The 25,446-nt window shown below is 40.4% G+C and overlaps 2 protein-coding genes across 5 annotated transcripts in view; one reads left to right on the top strand and one right to left on the bottom strand.

Annotated features, from left to right (window-relative positions):
* Positions 1–4,784: 4,784 nt before the first annotated feature.
* NUDT22 (nudix hydrolase 22) lies at positions 4,785–17,668 on the bottom strand. Of its 4 annotated transcripts, none has more exons than XM_072421481.1 (6): positions 17,570–17,668; positions 10,423–11,024; positions 8,710–8,817; positions 7,878–7,975; positions 7,700–7,793; positions 4,785–5,453 (listed from the first exon to the last, which is right to left on the bottom strand). In XM_072421481.1, the coding sequence occupies exons 2-6, from the start codon at positions 11,017–11,019 to the stop codon at positions 5,352–5,354; spliced, it is 999 nt and encodes a 332-aa protein (XP_072277582.1). In that variant the 5' UTR covers positions 11,020–11,024; positions 17,570–17,668; the 3' UTR covers positions 4,785–5,351. The 4 variants fall into 4 exon arrangements, with proteins under 4 accessions (XP_072277582.1, XP_072277585.1, XP_072277583.1 ...); XM_072421484.1 differs by lacking the exon at positions 17,570–17,668 and adding an exon at positions 17,348–17,530; XM_072421482.1 differs by lacking the exon at positions 17,570–17,668 and adding an exon at positions 13,819–14,810.
* DNAJC4 (DnaJ heat shock protein family (Hsp40) member C4) overlaps positions 17,654–25,446 on the top strand; it is a 40,351-nt gene continuing 32,558 nt past the window's right edge. Inside the window, exon 1 of the mRNA XM_072421485.1 lies at positions 17,654–17,700. The gene's annotated coding sequence lies outside the window, so the exon portion shown is untranslated. The remainder of the gene's footprint in view (positions 17,701–25,446) is intronic.

Genomic DNA, 25,446 nt, shown 5'->3' with positions numbered 1-25,446 from the left:
AATGGATTATACCGAGGACAATTATCACACTCTCTGTCTGACCGTAAATTATAAGGCCTCATTTCCTTTATTTCCCTGAATCCCTGATTGATGTACCAAACAATTGTCTTTTAGGATTCAGGATTCATTCTGTATCTGCAGATTTATTATAAAGATGTAAGATATCTATGTTTGACATGTGAAAACTGTAAGATGCAAAAAATGTCCATGTACATTTCTATTTAAAATTACACCAAAACTGGAGCATGCGCGGTGCTGACATAAGCTAGAGCGCCGAGTGAGCTCCGTGAATCACAGGGAGATCCGGGCGGACAGTCGGACTGCAGGCGAGTGGATGGCAGCTGGTGGAAGTGGCTAGACGGTGCAAGCTCTCGCGGGATGGAAAACAGATCCAGGAGATCTAATTTGCGTATACGTGGGATACCTGAGTCTATAATTGAGCTAACCCCAGTGGTCACAGCCTTATTCCAGGAAATTTGTCCTGAAATTTCTATAGAGAGACTTGAACTTGAACCACACACTCACTAGGGCCGGCCGAGAGATGTGCTTGTAAAGTTTCACTATTTTCATACAAAAGAATTAATCCAGTGAACAGCTCACACTAAAGAAACAATTGTTTTTCAAGGAAGTAAAAATCAAATATTTGCTGACCTGGCACCAGCGACTATTCAAATGAGGAGGGAGTTAAAACCCTACTTGCAGATCCTACAGGAAAAACATATTACCTATCGTTGGGGCCACCTGTTTAGGTTAATATTTACAAAAAATGGGAGAACCCAAATTATTACTACACCATCTGAAGCACTAACATGTTTTCAAGCCCTGGGCTTACGACTTCCAGGGCAAAATGAAGGCCCAGATAAAAGAGAAAGATCATTAGTGTCTCCAATAAAAGCAATACAACAACATTTGAAACTTTATCGTTTTAAGAGTATCTCTCCTATAGTCCAGATCATGCACTCCATTGGTATCTGTGACACTGCTCTCTCTTGGTTTGCTTCCTATCTGTCTGACCGCTCCTTTCAAGTTTCTTTCACTGGTAACTCCCCCTCACCGACTCTCCTCCCTGTTGGTGTTCCCCAAGGGTCAGTCCTTGGACCGGTTCTTATTTCTCCGTACACCTCCTCTCTCGGTAGTCTCATATCTTCCTTTGACTTACAGTACTATCTGTATGCTGATGACACTCAAATTTATCTGTCCACCCCTGACCTGTCCCCCTCAGTCCTGGATAAGGTCTGATGCTGCCTGTCAGCCATCTCATCATGGATGTCTGACCGATTCCTGAAACTCAACCTGGATAAAACAGAACTCATCATCATCCCCCCCTCAAATTCCAAATCCCCCCCTGACATATATCTAACTGTTAACAACACTGTTATTCGGCCCTCCCCTCAGGCACGTTGCCTTGGTGTCACCTTTGACTCGGCCCTCTCATTTACCCCCCATATTCAGAACATTTCCAGGTCCTGTCACTTTCACCTACTCAACATCTCCAAAATCTGCCCCTTCATGTCCCCTGAGAACACCAAACTCCTTGTACATGCTCTTATCATCTCCCGTCTGGACTACTGTAACATCCTTCTCGCTGGTATTCCACTAACCCGACTCTCTCCTCTACAATCTATCATGAATGCTGCTGCCGGACTCATCCATCCTTCCCCCCATTCCTCTTCCGCTGCATCTCTTTGTAGTTCTCTCCATTGGCTTCCATTTCACCTTGGAATCAAATTTAAGCTCCTGTGCTTTGCCTTCAAATCCCTACACAGTTATTGTCCCACTTACATCTCTGACATGGTTAAAAAATACTCCCCCTGCCGCTCTCTCCGCTCCTCCAATGACCTACTAATGACTTCCTCACTCATAACCTCATCACACGCACGGATACAAGACTTCTCTAGAGCTGCCCCGACTCTCTGGAATGGTCTTCCTCATCCTATTCGGCTTGCTCCTACTTTCTGCTCATTTAAAAGAGCGCTCAAAACCCATTTTTTCAAACTTGCCTACCCGTCTTCTGTTTTTTGAAACCACCACTACTTCCCACCACTACATATCTCCCATCCTATTGTGTGTGAAATTCCCCTACCTACTAGATTGTAAGCTCTTTGGGGCAGGGTCCTCTCCTCCTTTATCACTCTCTGTATTAGTCTGTCATTTGCAATCCCTATTTAATGTACAGCGCTGCGTAATATGTTGGCGCTATATAAATCCTGTTTAATAATAATATTAATAATCACCTGGGTCATGGTCATGAAGATAAAGGATGTAATTCTACACCTGTCTTTATATGTATTTTTAGTAAATTTAAGATTAGGGTTAACAGGTTTGATACAATGAGAAAAGGTAGAGCTGGTTTATTTTTAATGAGATACATGGTACTAATGGGTCCACTGTAAACCATTACTGAGCTGCAGACAGCCATAAAGCATCCAGCCTCCAGTGAAGCACCAGGTCCAGATGGGCTTACCCTAGTATATTATAGGGACTTTTCTCTGTTTTAGGGCCCCACTTGGTAAAGGTGATGAATGCTATTTCACAAGGATACGCATTGCCCACTGATATGTTGGCGACGCACTTATCTGTACTTCTGAAACCTGATAAATATCCCCAATCTTGCGCCAGTTACCGCCCAATTTCTTTATTAAACTGCGATTTAAAGTTATTCACCAGCATACTGGCTTGTCGGCTGACACCAGTATTAAGTAAACGTATTCATCCTGATCAGAGTGGTTTTCTGCCACTAAGAGAGGATTGGGAGAATACGACATGTACCCTTAACATCATAGATTACGCTCGTAGCCAGCAATTACAGTTTATGCTTCTCTCCACAGATGCAAGGAAAGCATTCGACCGAGTAGATTGGTCTTTTCTTCTCACCACATTAGAATATTTAGGGTTGCCTGAGAGGTTTTTACAGTGTGTTAGAGCCTTATACACCACCCCCACAGCCAGAATGCGCATAAACTGGGAACTCTCACAACCGTTCAATATCACAAATGGAACAAGACAGGGATGCCCCTTGTCTTCGTTATTTATTTTAACTTTGGAGCCCTTTTTGAGACATGCCTTTTTTAATAGGAATATAAAAGGAGTCCAAGTTGGACGTTCTGAACACAAGTTAGCAGCGTATGCCGACAACCTATCATTTTAAATCTCTTTCCCAGTTACGACCCTTCCTAATCTGCTAGCAGAACTTCCTACATATGCAGATTTATCAAATTATCGAATTAATCTCCAGAAGTCAGAGGCTCTGAATGTTACCGTCCCGAGACAATCTCAATTGGCTCTAACACCGTCTTTCCCTTTCAGCTGGGCGTCCACTTCCATTAAGTACCTAGGCACACAGTTACCTGCTGATTTGTCACGTATTTTGTAACTTAACTTTATTAGGAAGGACCTCCAGAAATGGTGTCAAATGGCCTTCACATGGTTTGTAATATAGTGAAGATGAACGCGATACCTAGAGTGTAGTTGAATATCCATCTCCACTGTCTCCCATACTGGGATGTCTGGAGTTTCCATCTGGGATCTCTGATGCAATTTTTCGCCAGTGGTGTGCCAGGGGTGTTTACAGGGCATTTCATTTTCTACAGGATAGGTCATGGTATCCCTTGCCTGAGTTGCAACGTGCTAAGGAGTTGCCCCCTTTGGATCCCTGGCACTGTATACAACCTATATATGTGTTATGCGCTCTTCCACAGCCAGCAACTTTTAGTCGCTCCTTGTCTTTGGAATCCCTGTGTTTAGCGGGGAATCCCCTGAAAGGTTCCTTGTCTTACTCGTACCAGGCACTGTTAGTTGTACATGCACCCAAAACTCCTGGCTTTGTGACCTGTGGGAGACAGACTTGAAAGTGAAATTTTCGGAAACTCAAAAGGATACTCCACTTTAGCCACAAGGCTGCAGTTTCCAATAAATACCAGGAGACGAATTAAAAGCTGGCTACTCGGTGGTATAGAACACCCTCTAAATTGGCTAAGATCTACCCCCATACTGACAGTATCTGCTTAAGATGTGGATTGGCTCCTGGTATGTTATTGCATATTTTAAAAATGAACCCGCTTTGGCATTACTTCATGTCTCTGATATGTCGAAAAAGGCATACAAAAACTCTTTATTTCGACATCTCTTGAATGCCGCAAAGGCATGCATTCCTGCAATGTGGAAGTCTGACAAACCGCCAACCCTTGGGCACTGGCTAAGGAGGGTGGCAGATGTTTGCCCTATGGAAGACCTGCTATTACTGGGTTTAGTTTAGTACATCTGCAGAATATGGTAGATTGGCCTGTGACTCTTTTTGTGAAGAGTGAGTTATTGTGCTTGATTGTAAAGACTAAACTGACACATTAAGTCGGGATACCCCACCCCCGATCTTCCCCCCCACAACACACCCTCCTCTCTATTCCTTTAAAATTCCATGTACTGTAAGCTTTAGCATTTTGATTTCAAGTTTTTTTTCATAATGTATAAGGTTTTATTGAAAATTAAACACAATTACCCTAAAATTATTACACAATAACCCTACCATATAGGTAAGGTTAAGGTACCTCCAGTTATGGGGTGATAATGTTTTACCCTTGTCTCCATATTATGTTTCTGTGTTGTTAAACTGGCTTCAGATGGCGACAACAAATTAGCTATTTTCACATACATTGCACATGTCAATGGCGCTTTGTTGACAAAATAAGGAAGGTTGCCCTGACAAATATTATTGGCTGATTTGTGTTAGCGGAACAGCATTATGTTGTTACAAAATACATATATAAGAACTGGCAAAGTACAATATCTTATGTACCATTTAATACACAGAGGTTTATTGTGATATCAAAACACTCTTAAAACGTTAAAAAGTTTTGTTTCAATGCTATAACACTGTTAAACCATTGATAATATATTTATAGATATTAACTAAATATAAAAGCAGCAGGTGTGTAGAATTACCTTAAAAAAAAAAACAAACAAACAGAAGAATTACATAAAAAAAAAAATTTAATAACATTAATACAATATTTTAGTAAACTAATTGTCATTAAGTAAGGGTTTGCATTTACTATAAACAGTCAATTACAAAACACATTGAATCAAGGGCTGATTTTAGTTGTCCCCTTCAGAGGTAAAATATATATTTTTCTATATACACACACATTAAATAAACTTGGTGGACACAGTATCAAAATCTCTTTATAAAAAACAATATTGAGTAAAAGCTACACTAAAGAACAGTTTTGTTTACAGGGTCCTTCATCATGACACATGGATGACTGTATTATTAATCAATTTAAAACCAATAGGTAAAATAATTAGTTCTAGTCTACTTTGAGCAGAGCACCATATTTACATGTCTCTATCCCATCTTAGGACTGTTGCTCTCGTACCATGAGATAAAGTTTTATACAACCCTTCGCTGAGGGACAGAGTTCCTTCCACATTTCTGAGCATTCAATGGTCTGCAGATCCTGTAAATGAGACACAAAGGACTATTACAACAGAAGAGGATTATTATTTTTTTCCAAGCTCCAAAATAAAGTTAGGTATTTAGAGGATACTCATGATACAGAAACAAAAACAGTTAACAGTTATGAATTTATTTTAAAATGTAAATGCAGCTAGAGTAACTACCTACATATTACTTATACCATGTAATTGCCTGTGGAGCAGCACAAGGGGCCAGCCAGTTTGTACTTGTAGCATATTTACAACAATCCCTTCAAAGCCCATTTGGAGCCATCAAAAAAGACCCATGTAAAGAGCAAGAGAACCCCAACCCAAATATGACACTGCTAAGGCCTGGAAGTTGGTCAGTGATGCACTAAGCACTGCCTTTTTGGATAGCAGGGCATGCCAATTCTATCAAAGCCCCAGTAGTGGGGATATTTTGGAGGACTCAAGTAGGAGTCTGTGTGTGCCAATAAGCACTATATCAGAGGTCCCCAAACCCTGCTGACCGGTGCCTGTCCATGGCCGATGAGTTGGGGGCCACAGATGACAGGAGTTCAGAAAGTGGAAGCTCCAGAGGCCCACCTGTCAGAACACCAGCTCTCTTACACTGCTCTGCTATTCTCAGCTAGTGTGCCGACAGGAAGCCGAGCTGAGAATGGCAAAGAAGTGGAAGCTGTACACATAACACCCCCTCCCCACAGGCCATGGCAAAATGTATTCTATATTACAGGGCCCTGCTGGCAGAAAGGTTGGTGACCATTGCTCTTGCTCTAGGTATTTTCTGCTAATTACCAGGCCAACTATAGAGAAAAATGAAACATTTTATGGATGTAAAATTACTGCAGTTTTCTATGAGTCTTTCCACTTGAATGTACTGCAAAACAGGCAAAAAAAGATCAAAATATAAAAATCTAAACTGCGCACCCAGGACATGGTCTCAATGTTTGGGTAGTGCTCCCTGATAACTATGGACTGTCAATACACACAATAATCCAGTAATTTGCATACTTAAAAGATTGTGGGATGAAGCACCTCTAAAGCTGCAGTCTTTGATGTTTTAATAAATTCCCTAAGTAACTGCTTAGAACATGACATATTCAGCACTTGTACACAACAGTTTAAATCAGCTGCAACTAGTAATGGCAGACACACACATCTTGACTAATTTACTGATGTTTGGATCAGTTTTGGCTCTACTCAATCAATCAGCTGTAGCTCACTTCTGATCAATCAAACATTTATCATAATTGAGATCAGTTAACCCCTTTGCTGCCAGAGTCACCTAAAGTCTGAAAACACTGCATACAACCCTAGCAACCAAAAAGGTTCAACAATCATTTAGATTGGTTATGGATACATCAAATTCATATCAGTATGTTCAGTTTATTGCAAAGTGCAGAACACTACTGAGTGTGCTGCATCAAATAACATTTTAATTGATAATGAATCACTTATTTGCTTTTCTCAATGTTGATCATAAACTGCTACATGTATGACCACTATCATACATACAACATACAATCATGAGCATTAGGTAAATGGTATCCAAAAGCAATCCTAAAAATCACAACGTACAGCAGAATTATATAACTTCACACCAAATCCATAACAAATTTTAATCTCATGTTTCTGGACAAGAAAGCTTTTTATAACAATTTTTTTATCCAAATATATAAATAATCGGGTATTTTAATTTAGTTCCTATTGCATGTAGTGTATTAGTACAGTATTTTTTATAAAGGCAATAAGTGAATAGAAGTAGTGTTGCACATAGAGCCAATCAGCTCCCAGCTGTCATTTTCTAATGCTGTTTAACAGATGCTTGCCTTTTATTTTTTAGTTATATTCAAGTTATTTCTTAACTTACATTTAGGTATGTTTTAAGCATTTTAAGGTATTCTATGGAGACTGCTGAGAATTTAAAAATTAAAAACAAACAAAAAAAAAAGCATAAAAAAACTACAACGAATATGATCATGCAATAAAACTGGTAAAAAGAAAATAAACACACAGTTGGAACTGTTGTTTATGAAAAACAATAATAATTATAGTTTAAGTTTCCCTTAAAATAAGAAACCTGATTGGTTGCCATCAGTAACATCTTTCATTTTGGGCTCATCTTCTGTTCTTTAATACATCAGGTGTAGAGATGCTATAACACATTTTTTGAATGCTACTAACAAATACACATTTCAGGAAACTGTGTTTTTGTTCCTATAAAAACACACACTAGTCATTATAACATTACCAGGTCTATCCTTACCTTTCTGTCCAGAAAAATAATATCTGTAGATTCTTGTGCCTCAGGGCCACCTTGCAAGTACCTATCCTTAACTTCTTCTGAGGTCAGACTGCACCTGAAAAGTCAAATTTAATGTCAGTAGGAAAAGGGCATTAGAAGGTAGATGAAATAACAGTAAACACATCCAAAATGTACCTACCTTACATAGAATTCTGCACTTGGTCGCCCTGCACTTGTATGGTTACGAGCAATACCAAGAAGAAGAGGTTCACTTAATGTGGACAAAGGCAAGTTAACCTAATAAAAATGAACACTTTTTAAAAAAAGATATAAAATTACCAATTTTAGTGTTATAACTTGTGTGAAAGCACCAATGTGAACGCATTACAAGCATTTCTGAGTGTCACGGGCTGACATCTAGTGGTCACAGTAAATACTACAACCGATAATGTCACTGAACTCAAATCCTACAGAACCACATAAATTAGTAGAGTTTAGCGACATGATTCAGAAGAATATAGAAAGACTTGAGAATGTAGAATAACAGAAGAGCAAAGCTAAATATAAAATAACAGCACTGTTAAATAAAAAATAACACTACCAATTTGTTAAATTTCTGCTTACTTTGGTCTGTTTTTTTTAACTTTGTGTGGTCAAGTCCAGGACACTTGAGATTATCCATCAATCCTTCTCACTATGGTGTTCACCAAAAGTGTGGGGGTGATTTATTTTGTTTATATTATATTATAACATTTTTTAAATTGTAAGTGAGCCAGTAGTTCCGTTAGCCCAGATCAACTCAAGTGGAGTGTGGGGTGCAGACAGCCAAAAAAGTTGTCCAACAGAGGTGTTAGCCTTTGCCCACTCTATACAAGACTAAAAAAAAAAAAATGGATAGACATTCATTTTGGGTCTTGCTCCTCTAAGACACTGCAGCTTACAGTGGGAGGGTTTCAGCAACAAAGGCAGTGCTATGACTAGAACCAGAAACAGATTTGCCAAGTGGATGAGCAGCACTGTGCTTTACTTACTTCATCCCGTATTTCAGCCAGGATAGATGAGAAGAGCTCTTTGATGACCAGTTCTGGCTCTAGAACATCCAAGCTCAGTTCTTCCTCAGGGACATTGGGAGCAACAGCCTTGTGGGAGTAGAAAAACAAACTTCAGCCCCAAACGAACTTTCAGTTTAAAACAGCTAAATATTTTACAGGAGTAAAAAAATGATTCCCCAGCTTCCTGTGTAAAAGCAGTAGTCTCTCTACAGAGGTCCAACATACCCCATATTAAGTCCAAGCCAATGGTTCTGCAATCAGTAAAGGTAAGATGGAACTGTTCCACTTTTAAGTTTATATGATCAGGCAGGTCATTATTGTAGAAAGGGACAAGCAATGTCCTTTCTGCAAAAATGTGTCTTACCTGCCTGATCACTATGGCCAATCAAGATGGATGAAGATCGTCTGGAAAGGGAAGAAGAGGATGACGATTAAGGCACCCAGCGCCAATCAGGTTTATTTCCACTTTAATGCTTTCTGCTAATTAAAAAGCTGTGATTCACCAAGATCCAGTCTATTATTCAGCAAACAGACTGGCTGAAGGGCGGGCACCTTCACCACCCTCCCCTACCAGTACATTACAACCCAACAGCCCCTCAAAATTTCCTGCAAAGGGAATTTTTGAATTTCCTGCCCCTCTCCTTTATGGGAAATTTGTTTTACAATTAAATAAACAAAACCTTTGTATCAGGTAATAGGATTGCGTTAATTAGATTTTAGTATTACCAAAAATTGTGGATTTCTTTTGCTTCCTGTCTGGGAAACACAACAGGAAAAAAAGGGGAAAGGTCTCCAAAGCCAGAGGAATTAAAAAGTTAGGACCTCATTGTAAGATGATAAAGTGACTCCATCATAAAAGAAGCATGGAGGTTTTCTAAAAACACCAAATGCCTGTCTGTTTCTGACTTTAGTAAGTTATAGTCACAGTTCAGCATGGTGTAATCATGGAATGTCAGAGATGTACCAGTGACGGACATTGAAGCATCACAATAGCAAGCATTCTCAATGTGGAGTTCAGTAATGGGAGCTTCCATTATTCTTATATGACAGGGTCTTATTAAACCTTGTACAGCCCATTCTTCTACCCCAATAGACTGGCTAGACTTAATATCACACTGAAGACTTATGTTGAGGAGTGTTGGTATTCTGCGTTTGATGCAGATTATAAAAATGCAATGTGCTTAAAGTGAGTAGTTGAGCGGCTGTAATCTGCATTGCATTGCACTGCGTTCCCTTGGACAAAGCATGTTCAACTGAGGTGTGGTTTACCTGCAGATGAATCAGGGCAAATGTAATGAACAGTGAACACAGGGCTTCACAAGAACCCTTGTCAACCTGAGTTATGAGATAACCAGCAGTACCATAGCAGCACAAAGACTTCCAAGGCTGGTGGTGGAAAAGCTAAATAAACTGCTTCAAGTTGACCTACAGAAGCAAAGAACAAACTAATCTTACTAGCAGTTCAGTTCAAAGCATAAGGCAGCTGAATGGGTGGCATACAAGAACACAGTACAGTACAGTATTGGTGCTGTAAGGGAGGCAGTCTGGAACCTTTCATTACATTCATAAATATGTAAGCCGCAATGTGGGTAGCTGGGTGTCACCCATAGTGGTCCTGGTGCCCCACACACAGCCACACAATCATTAACATTACTTTCAGCAGAATATGCTACAATGCCATAGTTGCCCTACCTTGGGCTCAGGATGTCCTCCTGGTACATCAAGCTGGCCAGGTGCTTCTCCTACCTTCAGGCTTCTTCTCAGAAGAACAAACCGATCATCTTTACACTGTAGAGCTGCTCCTACGCCAAGTGGCTGTGCTAAATATGCCTGTGTGTCCCCATGTTCTCTCCCTCCTCGTTCCTGTAATGCTGTAGCCTCACCGGACCAGTTTGTACCAAGGAAGTCTCTGTAACATGTGAGTGCCAAGTGTAAGGTGAGCCCTCCCCCTTCACTCATATTAGAATCATTTTCTCTACATTTCTCTTTTTCATTTTCTTTTATTAGTTCACTTTCAATTTTTAGGGTCTCCTTTTTCTGCTCTGCTTTTTCATGTTCTTCTGTTGCTGGATTTTTACCAGGCTGGACAGAATGAAGCCTGAATTTTGCTCCATTAAACACCCATGGCTGTTTGCGCTGGCGTTCTTCCCAATCCAATAGGATCCGCTCTTCCATTGGAGGTGGAAGTTTGCGCCTTTGGTAAAGTGGGGAGAGCTGGACGTGCACTTTACGTTGGGGGATCCCCCGCGGTGAGGGGCTGCAATAGAGGATGGATATCTCGGGATCCATTGAAACTGCAATTAAATAGAAAAAAAAAGTTAGAAACCTATTTTCTGTTCATTTGCTTCATCATATTTCATCGTATATCCTATTTCAATGGTACCGTATTTTTCGCCCTATAAGACGCTCCGGAATATAAGACGCACCCAATTTTAAAGGAGGAAAATCTAGAAAAAAAAGATTCTGAAAGATTATTCCCCTTCTGATCACTCATGCGCCATTGATTGTCCCCTTCTGATCACTCTGTGCCATTCAAATTCCCTTCTGATCACTCTGTGCCATTCAAATTCCCCTTCTGATCACTCATGTGCCATTCAAATTCCCCTTCTGATCACTCTGTGCCATTCAAATTCCCCTTCTGTTCACTCTGTGCCATTCAAATTCCCCTTCTGATCACTCTGTGCCATTCAAATTAACCTTCTGATAGCTCTGAGCCGTTCACTTACCTTTTTTTCCATTGTACGGCAGTTAGGGCAGGGATCAGCAGTGGGCGCTGTGCCGGCTTCTTTCGCTCTGCACTGCAGCCAGGAGGAGACACGCTGCAGCCAGCGAGGAGAGGAGACACACGCAGGATTGGGTTTCGGGTGAGTATCTTATTTTAATAATTTTATAACTTTTTATTTTATAACTATATTTGTCGTATAAGACGCACCAACTTTTCCCCCCCCAGTTTTGGGGAAGAAAAAGTGCGTCTTATACGGCAAAAAATACGGTATGTCATACATGGGTTCATAAACGTCATCTACAGGTAATATACATTCTTCTAAAGTTTATCTATATCTTGCTTTCACTAACCAGATTTCTCTCCATGGTTTCCACGATGTAGTGCTTTGTCTGTAAACAGCCTACTGCCAGTCTCAAGCACTAACACTTGGGGTCTTGGCTAAGCCTAGAAAGATGGTGTTCGCATTACATTTTTTGTGTTACATTTTATGAGATCCAGCAACAGATGAAGTATGAGCAGGAGTATGTTGAAAGTTCTGAGGAACGTATGTATGCTTTGTATGGACTATTACTTTATTAAAGTTGTATTGCAGCATTAAAATCAAGAGTATGGCCTCAGTTTTTGTCCACGTGTAGACTTGTTTTTTGCTGCTGGGACAAGTGAAGAACAGTGAGGAGTCTTCTGGAAAACATGTCCTACAGCACAGGGTACAGAGAAGACACCACCATATATACCCCAATATGCTTAGTACTCCCTCAGCAAACACCCCTATACACGAAGTACATACAACCATCATTATTACATTATTAGGATGTCACTGGTCAGGCTGCAGTACGATCAGCGCCATATTACTGACCATATTACGTAGCTTTTCTGTGGAAGAACCCGATCCTATAATGACACTTCCTTGACTCTCCCAATGCTAACCCTTTTGAGTTATGTAATGCGAAATGGATCATGCGTGTCAGGATGCATCCCGCTTTTATTTTTTCGGTTTTGCCCTTGATATAACCATGGGATGAGAAATGGGATAACATTTTAGGTTATTAGCTATAAAGTCACCAGTCTCAAGGACTATACCCAGGTTGTATGCATTTTAAACTTTCAGCATACTGACGTATGCAGAGACTAAATATCAAAATTTCATTTTTGAATCAAAAGTAAGGGCATTTGGATTAAAAGTGGCCGCAGGGATTGAAAGCACTGAAATTCAACAAAAATTTAAAATAAGTGAAAACATTGTTTATATCAAAAGGTAAGTCAAATGCCATTCAGTTTGGGTTTAAATCTACTTTAAATCTATCACATGACTAAAATTATTGGCATTTGGTCCTGTGATCTCTGTACAGGACAATAAGACAATCTGAGCCCTAATGCCAACTTTCAGCAGATAGAACGTTATCAAATACCCAGGCTTTTTTAAAATTATTTGTGTGGAACTAAGGAGAATCTGTGGCAGCCTATTTTTCAGCTCTAGGTCTAAAATGGTCTAGGTTTTTCAGCAGGGCTAAAATGGGCATTGGTCAACTATGGGTATTTTCATGCTGAATAAATATCTGGGTGCTTCCTCTGACCCCTCCAACATCTTTAGATTTCATTGCAGAATGGTTAAGCCTGCAGGTGAAGCTAAGTATTGCAAGCTAGCCATTCAAATGTAATGACACTGTGTGTACTGAATGGAAAAAATGATCCTTGTAAGTATAAAAGAGAGAAAATGTTCTGAGATCATTAAAAATATGAATTATACATCGATCACATTATCTTGAATTCAAGGACATCCTCTGAGTTCACATACATGTCTAGTATTATAATTGTTCTCCAAAGTTTAATAAACCACAAAACAGGTTATATGGATATGTGCTGAACTATGTATATTGGGAATATAAGCAGAAAATACCTTCATACTATTCTACAAGCATTGCCAGTGTCAACTAACATTTTACAATATCATGCTACATCTAATACCAGTTTACAACAAAAATACGTGCCATAATCAGTGCCAACCTGAAGGAGCATGGTTTTCTACATTTAATGGCAGACTGCAGATAATCTACTTCTGGAGCATATTGTAACCAACAACATTTCAGTGGAACATTAGTCAATCATACCACATGTCAGAAGAACACACAATGAGGTCTGTTTATAAAGCATTAAACATACAATTCCTTGAAACACTCCCTGGTGGAGAATCTTCCAGGTCAATGTTTTTCAATGGCAGTAATTGACTGAGATGTCAGATTCACTGCTATAAACATAGACCCAATAAACAGTACAAGCATGCAGAAACCAAATACACATTTATAATTGGACTGCCATTGCAAAGACATTAAATGTAACAGTTACAATATATAAAGATTGCTTACCTGTTCAATCTCCTACTCAGATACAGAATCAACAACAGTAATTATACAGACAATGCTCCGCCCAATCTCACGTTTGAAAACATTCTCAGACGCAATTGCTGAAGTCCCCGGAATGTCACTAGATATGATGTGCCTTTTCCTGCCCCTCCCCAATGACACCTGAGAGTATCCAGAACAAGTGAACTCTTTCAGCAATTGTGTACTGCATCTACAATGCACAAATGCAAAGGAATTGTGTGTCCGTGTACAGAACACTTTGTACACATTGACTATAAAGGAAGCAAAAAACATCTGTTTAAAAGCAAGACCTATTTAAAAGTAAAAAAATATTTCACAACAACATCGGCACAACGAGTATTTATTACTAACTGCATTCAGTTTGCATAGCATGTTGATCTTTATAATAGGAAAGACCAGCACCCAAAGTATAACTAAGGAGCTCGATTGATGAGCTTTGGGCTTAAGTCTATGGCATTAATGTTATTAATGCATACCAATGAACTTTTACACTTTTTTTCTGTTGCTTTAAATATGTACCTCTGTATATATTGCATTTGTAGAGGTGTAAGATGACAAACATTTATTAAAAAGTCAATCTTACAAAAAAATCTTGCTGAGAGAAGAGGCTGACACAAGGAAGGGGAGTGTTAAGAGATCTAGCCAAATTCCTACAATGTCACGAACTTTTGCTCACGCTGTACAGTCAGCTATGTGGCAGGTGTGTCTTTCACTTACGTTGTCATTCCTTTGTGTTTGGGGAACCTCAATTGGGGTGAGGCTAAGATGATGCAAGAAGCAGGTAAACACGGATTCATCACATTTTTAAATTATTTATTCTGGCTCATACAAATTGGAGGAAATAATTAGGATTGCGTGGATATTACTCTCCTATATATTCTCATACTATAATAAAAAGTGCTGTTTTATGTAGTTCCAGACATTTATTTGAGAGAACAGTGGATTGTTTACAAATAAAATCGATTTTTTTAGCTTAATCACTGATAACCTATAACAAACCTGGCTAAGTCAGCTGTTATCGTATGCATAAGTAAGTGAATTTTCCAAGAGGTCCATCCAAGGCATAATTCCTGGGCTCTAGTGTGCACAGCCTGCAGAGGGGATGGAGTATTTAAACTGAGTAACTAATAGCATGACTGTAAAGCCAAAATAAAACTATTAAAATGTTTGCTCATAGCCAGATAATAGCCTACATATCACTACAGCTACAATCTAATGATTGTTCAGCTGAAAACATGAATCATAATGCAAAGCTTTATACAGAACAGTGATGCACAATATGGGTGGAGATTAAAAAAGGCAACAGAAGGTCAAAAACCAAACAAACGTACATACCAAATCCCCACGGATATTTGCTATGCGATTAGGTTCATACCATAAAGTACAGTCAATGGGATTTAAAAAAAAAGTGTTTATTAGAGAAATATGAGGGTTACTGAAGTTTATCTTCTGCAGAAAAGTTGCCTGGCTGTAACAATAATTTATGGTTCTCAGTTTACTAGTCCTAGTCCATTGTTTTGGGGTTCTGATGCTCCCACTTTACGTGTTACATGCTTGTTCCTGGTCAGTGACTCAGTATAAACCAGAAACACGAGTATCATGCGATTAGTGTTTTCACATGGACGTCAATGGCAGGCATCACTTGTGTCTTACGCCAGGTTCACATTAAGCTCAAAAGGACATCTTGATTATACAAAATTTTGATTTATACAAAAATATATACACTCACTCATAATAGAGAATTTTTTTAACAAGAAAGAATTCTGCGAAAGAAGTCTTAGGAAGATGTCTTTTTTTCTGCCCCCAAGGTACATCACCACTAACATGATAATCTTCTAAAATCATCTGTATATGGGGAACCTTTTTCTCAGGGTTATTCTTCCCAATGACCACCATACTAATGTACCATGAGCTGTGGATATAGTGAACATTACAAGGGTTTCTTTAGACATAAAGTTTATTTCAAGGGGTCCTTAATGTTAAAAAGGTTGAGAAAGGCTGGTCTATACACAACATTGATATGGCCAGCTTTACTCTCTGCAATATTGTCACCAGTAAACATTTAGAGACTACAGGGTCATTCATGGAGAGATGTTGTCTATAGATAAGACCAACCTTTCTCAACCTAAAGGACCCCTTGAAATACTCTTTAGGTCTGAGGGAACTCAATATTTACTATATCCATAGTACATTGGTATGGTGGTCATTGGAGTGACACCCCACCATTCCCAAAGCAAACCCCAGCATTCTGTGATCAATAAATGTAAATATTACGACTTCTGAGCTCACCATGGACAGTTCTGACCTATTCTTGTACCCGTCATCTGGATACCATAAATGTATATATTCATGTGCTCCATACTCAGGATGCAGCTTGACGGAGAGATAGCTGTATTCACCACAGGGTGACCACAACGACTCCAGCAGATAATTTATTCTTGCTTACTAAATGTTATTACCTAAAGCGGACCTATCCCCACGTTTACCATTATATGTTTTTTTATTAATTTTTTGGGGGGAGGACCCCTCTCCTTCTGTCTTTACTGTTGCGGTGGTAAAGATTGTAATGGAAGCCTGTGGCCTCCTGAGGTACCAACATCACATATCCCAGGAGGCTGTGGGATGTTCCTTCTGTGCATCCCTGAGATCAGGTATGGGTCATAAGGTAGTGATCCCCAAACTGTTGCAGGTCGGGGCCCACTAAATGCACAGATCGCGCATGCATGGGGAGCTGTGTGTCACTCAAAGGGGAAGTAACTTCCCCCCCAAAGTGACTTCATGATGCCAGAACCCACCCACTCTCCCATCGTAGGCCTGAGCCTGCAATGTCTCCAGGAGACATGGTCTGCAGCTCTGGCCGGTGCACCCCCAAGTGGGGTCCTTCTTCTGACCCCACTGGTGGGTGCACCGGCCAAAGCTGCAGCCCACCTTTCAGACCAGAGGTTGGGGACCCCTGTCATAAGAGCCTTTCCTGGAATGTAAAAAAAATGCCACTCGTGCATTCCCAGTGAGGCCAGCACCCTTCTGTTACATTTTCAAGACGACATGTCACCTGTTTTCACGCCTGCACAGCGCGACATCGGTGATATAAGCAGAAGTCTGAAGAAGAAGAAAGAAAATGTCCGAGACCGCTGTCCCATCTGGGATGGAAAGAAGTTAGCGGGGATAGCACAGGGCCTACTGGACTTGGTTTGCAGAAGATGAAGGTGTTAACACACACACACCTTTAAAGATCCTACCGTATAAGGGTGCCAATTAATAGCCAGTCCACCTTAAACTGACCCCTCAGTCTTTGGATCACCTATTGGTGTCTAATATCTCTATTGGGGGTAGCACTTTTTACATCATACACAGTAATTACAATTGTCTTTAGCTTTCCCTGCTGCACTGGTTTCTTTTCTGATGGATCATACAACAAGAGCACACACACAAGAAAATGCAGATCATAGAGGGAATATTTAGTGAATAACACATTTAAGTCACTGATGCCTTGTGTGCAGGGTACAATTACCTTCAGACACCCATCACCTATGTGTTCACTATGACATTTGGGGTGTAGAGGAAGTAGGTGTGACCTGGCACAGTCAATGACGTATCAGCCACCACGTCACCCAATCTGAAATCAGTATCTGAAATCAGTATCGAGCACACGTGTTTATGGCCCTGTCTGATCTGCCCCATACGCTCCCTGATACCCCTCTTTGCCCCGTGCTACGTGACAGAGCCCCATTACCTGCACACCGCTTGTCCCGCCTCCTCTATTCCCATTTGTTGCCGGTGCCGGCTCTATAGAGTCCCTCTAACCAATCACAACACAGCCTTCTTTTACACATGCGCAGTCTTGGAGTGACAGCTGAAGAGATGGTGAGCGTTGCATGTTAGTAAACATCACAGTGGGGGATGCAGGAGGGTTGCGGGGTCGCATTGTACTGTGAGTGTGTAGATGTCACCGAGCGGGTGGACAGGAGGGAGAAGTGCCATGGTTCCCACGGATTGTAGACTGTAAAAGTGCATGTACAAAACAGAGGTCATTGTGTTGGCCAATCAGATTGAAGCCGAGTTTTAGGAAGGGACGTGTCCTGCCAATCATTTTTCTTCTTGTTAGTGTGCTGGTAGTCTCTAACCAATGTGTTATGACAGCCGTTTTGCAGCAGCCACCTCCAACCACGTATTAAAGAGGCACTGTCATTCTTTACAGAAGTTTTTACTATTAACTGGTTGTGGTTCTTCATGTTGTCAACTAGTTTAAAATGAGTGATCGTGGGGGCAGCCATATTGTTTATTTGAAACAATAACCCAGAAACTTGGAGCAGGCAGGTTATGTTTTTCACAAGGACTAGTAATATCCCTTCTGCACAAAAAAACAAACTTGGTAGCCTATTCACTTTCTGCTTTATAATGTTGCCTGAGCATCACATGCACAGCTCGGTGTACAATCCCCAGCATGATGGGTGAGCTCCCATGTGCATGTGTTAGATTTATGTAATTCCAGCCTGACCAATCAACATAGGCTGAGATCCAAACACAGAAGAGCGAGGATATTGGCCATGAAGCAAGGACAGGTTCAATAGTGCTTAAGGTTTGCTTGTCACACCAGGGCCTCGTCTTTCATACTACATTTTTACCAGTTTGCAGAGTCATGTGTTGAGGAATATGTACAGGTGAGATTCTCTGCTTTTTCTGCTTTTTATTTTTTTCTAATATATTGGAAAAACAATGAGAGAATCTCACCTGTACATAGACGGTTAATTTAGAAGTTAAGGTTGATAAGTTTAGAAAAGTCAATCTGTAAATGGATAGAGAACTGGCTTAAAGACCACATCCAGAGAGTTGTAATTAATGATTCATACTCTGAAAGGTCTAAGGTTATTAGTGGTGTACCCCAGGGTTCAGTGTTGGGACCATTACTGTTTAACATCTTTATAAATGATAAAGAGTTTGGGATTAAAAGTACCATTTCTGTGTTTGCAGATGACACCAAACTATGTAATGTAATTAAGTCCATACAGGATGTCTATAATCTACAAGCAGACCTGGATGTACTGTTTGACTGGGCAGCCAAGTAGCAAATTACATTTATATAGATAAATGGAAAGTTATGCACTTGGGGGCTAACAACAGTTAGTAAAGTACTTTCTTGTATTGAAAGAGGAATTGACTGCAGAGATGGAGACATTATCCTGCCCCCGTACAAAGCATTGGTCAGACCACATCTGGAATATGCAGTCCAGTTTTGGGCACCAGTTCAGAGAATGGCAACTAATGAGGCTATGAGGAAAGATTTGCTGAACTGAATCTAATCTCCCTTGAGAAGAGACATTTAAGGGGGGATATGATCACCCTGTATAAATATATAAACGGTCCATATAGAAAACTCTCTCCCTAATATTCACTTTGGGATCATTACAAAGAACAAGAGGGCACTCCACGTCTGGAGGAAAAGAAGTTTAAGCTCTGGATAAGGAAGGGATTCCTCACTGTAAGGTCTGTGAAAATGTGAAATCGGCTCCCTCAGGAAGTAGTTTCAGCAACTACTATAGATTGCTTTAGGAAAAAGCTGGATGTTTTTCTGCAAGCACAGAATATAACTGGGTATTAAGGCTTTAAAGTAAAAAAAACATGGAACCAGGAAGGAATTTTTTTCCCCTGTTGAAGCAAATTGTACCAGGGGTTGTTTTGCCTTCTTCTGGACCAACCATGTCGTATAGGGTTTTAATCCTGGGATATGTTTATTTCCCTAGTGGTTGAACTTGATGGACTTAAGTCTTTTTTCAACCTAACCTACTATGTAACCTGTGCATGCCTTCTAAACTGTCTGTTAACCTCTACAATTCCCAAAGGTTCACTGTGAGCAGCTGGGTAATGGTTGTTTAGATAGCAGTAGGTTTGCTATGGTTAGTAACCAGTGTGATCAGTGGTGTAAGAGTACCAGTACCAATGTGCATGGTAAGCTTTTCTGGGCAGGGTCCTCATCTCCTCCTGTGTCATTGTTTGTATCTGTCTGTCATTTGTTACCACTTTTTAATGTACAGCGCTGCATAATATGTTGGTGCTATATAAATATTGTTTATTAATAATTTTAATGGTATTTTAATACCATGACACTAGTATAGTGCTGCAACTCTATTTAGGATACTTTTTGAATATCATTGTAAGGATCATGACATCACCCTCTGCTGTGTGGAAGGTGAATATACTTACTACATGTTTCCCCATTTTGTTTTTCCATTTTTTAATTTAATGCATTGATTTAATAATGAGAGAGGGTCCCTGATGTACACATTGCTTTATTGTGTGAGGTCCACATTAAATTGCTGCTGAAGTAATAGGAACTTAATAATTTTAATACCAATATCAAGGGGCTTTGGACATGCGTTGATGTCAGTGTTGCCCAGAACATTGTAACATCCACTGATTTTCCAGCAATGCTTACATTCTGAATGGCTACCTGGAAAAAATTCTTACCAAGGATGACTGGCAGTGATGCATTGACCTGTCCTTACTACTACTTGCTTTGTCTGATTATATCTTATATCAGAAATAGATTTGATTTATTTATTGGCAGTATTTTTCTAACGGTTTTGTTTTTATTTAACTACATTTGGTCCCTCCTACCAGCTATGATCTCTCTGCATTGCTCAGAGAAGCAAAAATACCAATATTGGTGTCACTGGTTCTATGTAATGAATTCTTTAGAATGCCCATAAATGGGGAAAGAAAAAGTCAGCAAAGGGTAACATAAGGAATTTAAATTTTACAAGGAAAACATAATTTTAATAATTTCTAATTACCTAATTTTTCCACCAGGTGATCTTGTCATTAATATTCCTCCAGTCCTAGGGTGACGACCCTCTATCATACTGGGAATATTTTATTAAAGCTCTCCAAAACTGTAGAGAATACACTTTTATCAGTGAATCTGGGTAATCCAAAAATCTGGAATGGAACTGGTCTAGGATTAAAAACATTTGCTAACAAATAGCAGTTGATTTTAAGAAATCCATTCCAGGTTTGCTGGATCACCCAGCTTCACTGATGAAAGTGTATCCTCTCCAGCTTTGGAGAGCTTTAATAAATCAGGCCCAATGAGTCAATAGAGGAGGAGCAGCATTGTCAAGACATACATTTTATTGTATCTGCGGATCCCGCCCCTCTTCACTTCCATAACATAAGTGGAAGTGTAGTTTCAATACATAAGATGCAGCAAAATTAACTGAAAAAGAGCAGCACACAGACGCAGAGAACACAGAAAGTTATGAATTTACTAGATTTCTGTCAGGAACAGCAGATTATTTTTCCCACTTCTCCTGTAACAAACACATTTATTACAATATTAAAGAGACAAAAAAGTAGCAATGGGAAGTTCATTGTTGGGGTTTTCATACATTATACCTGAGTTTGCATGTATTAATTGGATAGGCAAATTAGCATTAAAAAAAATTTGATGCAGGGTGCATTTAGGATGCTTAATTTTCATGCATGATGTGCTTTCTAAGTAAGTAAAGGTAAAGCTAAAAGGGGGGTCCGTTCCCTGGATCCCAGTGAATTAAAAAACACTATAGAGGAAAACACAATGGGGTGCTGCCAGCTCACCCCTCCCTCCCTCCCTACTTCCTTTCCATAAAACTGATGTGTGTACAATGATCATTCATTCTGTTGTCAATATAAATGGTCATGAGAGACCATTTACAGCTACAGAAATCTGACATCTATCTGACGTCTGCACATACATATTATTTAAAGTACATGAAGGTAACCTGTAGTCCAAGCAGACTGCCACTTCTGAACTCTTTCTTGAATATTGTTCTGCTTGATTTACCTTCTCTAATAAAACTAAAGCCTTTGATTTCACAGATACATTAGTACAGGGGTCAGGAACCTATGGCTCGAGAGCCAGATGTGGCTCTTTTGATGGCTGCAGCTGGCTCACTGCCAAATCTTTAAGCCTTAGAACACGTCTTCTATGCGCCGAGCGCAGGACACGCCCTCCGCATCGCATCTGCATCCAGCATCCTTGGGACCCACCCTACCTTGCCCCACAGCATCCGCGGCCGAACTGGCTTGAAGCCGCATCGTCCTCCACAGGCAGCCGCAAATCGAGGCCCCGGCTTCCGCCTAGCTCCCGTAGGCGGCCCATGCGAATGCGATCCCGGCGCACCGCTTTGCATCCTGCTTCTGTTGCCCCTGCTCTGCTGGGTCAGTCCTCATCTTGGGCTGGCACCCTGTTTGTGGCCCCAACAAGGTACGAGGCATATTTCAGGCACGGTGCCACTTTCCACCAGTGGCCGAAAATCGAGGCCCCGGCTTGGGCCTAACCTGCCCTGAGGGCCTGTAAGGGTCCATTCCACCAGCTACACCAGCAATTGGCTACCCTGCCTTCATTACCTCTGCCCTGCCCCAAGGACCACTACCTGGGGTGGTATCCTCCTCCCCTCAGTTAGCTAGCTAATTGCAAAAACCCTTTTATTGAAGAAGATGGCTAAAAGAAAAAAAGATGAGTATCGTACTTTTTAGCAGGAATGGACAGAGGAATTCACCTTTGTGGAGAGAGCATCGATGAAACGGTCAAAAATAAAGCGGCACTTCAACACACGCCGTACTACATTTGCATCGAAATATCCTGCGGGGGACAGCAGAAAAAAAGCATGTCAAGAGCTACTGTGCAGAGTGCAAACTAGTCAGCAGCAACTCTTGTTTGGACCCAGCAAGGTGACTGTAATTCGGCTAGCTTTGCTGGTGCTTTAGCAATTGTGAGAAACGGAAAGCCATTCGCAGATGGGGAGTATGCCAAAACATTCATGCTTGATGTTGCCAATGAACTTTTTGACGACTTTTCTGATAAAGACAAGATAATCAAACGAATAAAAGACATGTCTCTGTCGGCAAGAACTGTTCACGATCGTACCATCATGATGGCAAATCAAATTGAGGCAACACAAGTGAAGGACATAAATGCAGCACCATTCTTTTCTCCCGCTTTGGATGAGTCAACAGGCGTAAGCCATTTATCCCAGTTCAGCATGATTGCAAGGTATGCTGTCGGTGACACACTACGTGAGGAAAGTCTTGCTGTTTTGCCTATGAAAGGGACAACAAGAGGGGTGGATTTATTCAAGTCTTTCACTGAGCTCGCTAAAGAACAATATCTACCGATGGATAAACTTATTTCGGTGTGTACTGATGGTGCTCCCTGCATGGTGGGGAAAAACAGAGGATTCGTAGCGCTTCCTGAACATGAAAAGAGACCCATCCTAAGTTTTCACTGCATCCTACATCAGGAGGCGCTTTGTGCTCAGATGTGTGGCGAGCAGCTTTGTGAGATGATGTCGCTGGTCATTCAGGTGGTCAACTTTATTGTTGCCCGAGCTTTAAATGATCACCAGTTTAAAACACTGCTGGATGAAGTTGGGAATCATTATCCTGGTCTGCTTCTGCACAGCAATGTGCGTTGGTTGAGGGAAAAGTGCTCAGCCATTTTGCGGCTTGTCTGAGCGAAATCTGGACTTTTTTTGAAATGAAAAACGTCGAGCATCCTGAGTTAGCTAACACTGTGTGGCTCCTGAAGTTCTACATACTCATGGACATGACTGAACATCTGAACCAGCTCAATGTGAAAAGGCAAGGCGTTGGAAATACAGTCTTATCGCTTCAAAAGCAGTGTTTGCATTTGAAAACAAGCTAGAAGTCTTCATCGCCGACATTGAAACAGGTCGTTTACTACACTTTGAAAAACTAGGAGAGTTTAAAGATGCATGCACAGCAAGTGACCCTGCTCAACATATTGATTTTCAGCAGCTAGCGGGCTTCACATCTAATCTCCTGCAGTCATTCAAAGCGCGCTTTGGAGAATTTCGTGAGCGCACTCGTCTTTTTTAGTTCATCAACCATCCACATGAGTGTGCAGTGGACAGCGCCGACCTGAGTTACATCCCCGGTGTCTCCGTCAGAGGTTTAGAGCTACAAGCTGCTGACCTGAAGGCCTCAGACATGTGGGTGAATAAGTTCAAGTCACTGAATGAAGATTTGGAAAGACTTGCACAACAGCAAGCAGAGTTGGCGAGCAAACACAAGTGGGAAGAAATGAAAAAACTTCAACCTGCGGACCAGCTGATTGTCAAAACTTGGAACGCGCTTCCCGTCACATACCGCACACTGCAGCGTGTGAGTATTGCTGTACTGACAATGTTTGGCTCTACGTATGCATGTGAACAGTCTTTCTCACATTTAAAGAACGTTAAGACCAACCTACGATCTCGTTTAACGGATGGAAGTCTCAACCCCTGCATGAAACTTAACCTCACCACGTATCAATCAGACTACAAAGCCATCAGCAAAACCATGCAGCACCAGAAGTCACATTAATGGTAAGAAGTACTTTATTAATCATTGGTTACCAACAGCATAACAACGTTATTAAACAGAATTCAGAGACTTATTGTATTTTAAAAGTGTTGGTCTTACAAAAAATGCACACATTTACTTGTATTTAGTTTTAAACATATTGTATGGCTCTCACAGAATTACGTTTTAAAATATGTGGTGTTTATGGCTCTCTCAGCCAAAAAGGTTCCCGACCCCTGCATTAATAGAATTACAACAAATCAAGTCCTTTATATGAACTTCCAAGAACAGTATTATTTGGTACGTTATTGCAATCCAATGCTGAAGCACCACAGGCGTTAGGACTGTTAGTATTTAGCATTAGCAGAATTAGTTTTCCCAATCACATTAATCTTAATAACAGGGAACTGAACTCTTCTCATGACTGGAAGCTTACCTGCATTTTCCAGAATTTTAAAGTGACTTATTACTCAACATATTGATAAATTACTCAACATTTATAGTGTCTTTCCATTAAGTCTTTCCTGGGTATTGCAGATGGTAAACAAACAATTAATTTGTTAGCTCATAATTATTCCCAGTGATATAGATCATCAATCAGCCAGCAAGGAGTTCTAGGGTGTGACATGTTTGAATTGCAGCATTTGATAGAAATCCAAGTTTCTTATTCCCCAACATTGTATCTTCTTACAGAATGTCATGAAAGAGCAAATTATATTTTTCCAAAATTGTCAGGAGACACCAGATTCCTGTAAATGCTACAAATATAACCTCTTACAGCTAGAAAACAGAGCAGTATCACCAACAATAGGAGTAAGTTATGAATAGTGACTATGTTTTCTTGTATATACCTTGCACTTTTTTTTTTAAACTCTTTCTGATTTTTGAATATAGAGCATACAAATTTTAGGTAGAAACAATGGAACATAAAAAAACTAAAAAGGGGGGGGGGGGATACACAAGGAGGAACGCAGCAGGGTGCGGCTGGCTCGTTCCCCCCATGCCAAAGAGCAGAACGGCGCTGTATGTACAACACTCGTTCATATATCTTTCAATATTTTGTCGTTGGGGATCATTACATTTTCATTTTCGTTTTAAATTTCTCAAAGGATCATTAAATTTTTGTTCTAGATGTTACTTTTATGACTTGGAAATAAACCCCCCATTTGTAAATAAATTCTGTGGATGCTTTTTGTACATTTGGATGCAACATTTAACCAGTATACAAGCAGCATTGGATGGCATGAATAGAGCCTGTGTTAACTTATT

The sequence above is a fragment of the Pyxicephalus adspersus genome, chromosome 9 (genome assembly GCF_032062135.1).
Source record: "Pyxicephalus adspersus chromosome 9, UCB_Pads_2.0, whole genome shotgun sequence".
NCBI classification, from domain to species: domain Eukaryota; kingdom Metazoa; phylum Chordata; class Amphibia; order Anura; family Pyxicephalidae; genus Pyxicephalus; species Pyxicephalus adspersus.
Note: the sequence above shows the minus strand (reverse complement) of the source record. Positions and strands in the feature narration are given on the sequence as shown.

What these genes read in the sequence shown, in the direction of transcription:
- NUDT22 (XM_072421481.1), bottom strand. Translation starts at nt 11,019, where the DNA reads ATGGATCCCGAGATATCCATCCTCTATTGCAGCCCCTCACCGCGGGGG. An exon ending in GAGGACATCCTGAGCCCAAG is followed by an intron (nt 8,818 to 10,422) that starts GTAGGGCAACTA and finishes TACTCCCACAAG; the next exon opens with GCTGTTGCTCCCAATGTCCC. An exon ending in TGGCTGAAATACGGGATGAA is followed by an intron (nt 7,976 to 8,709) that starts GTAAGTAAAGCA and finishes CATTTTTATTAG; the next exon opens with GTTAACTTGCCTTTGTCCAC.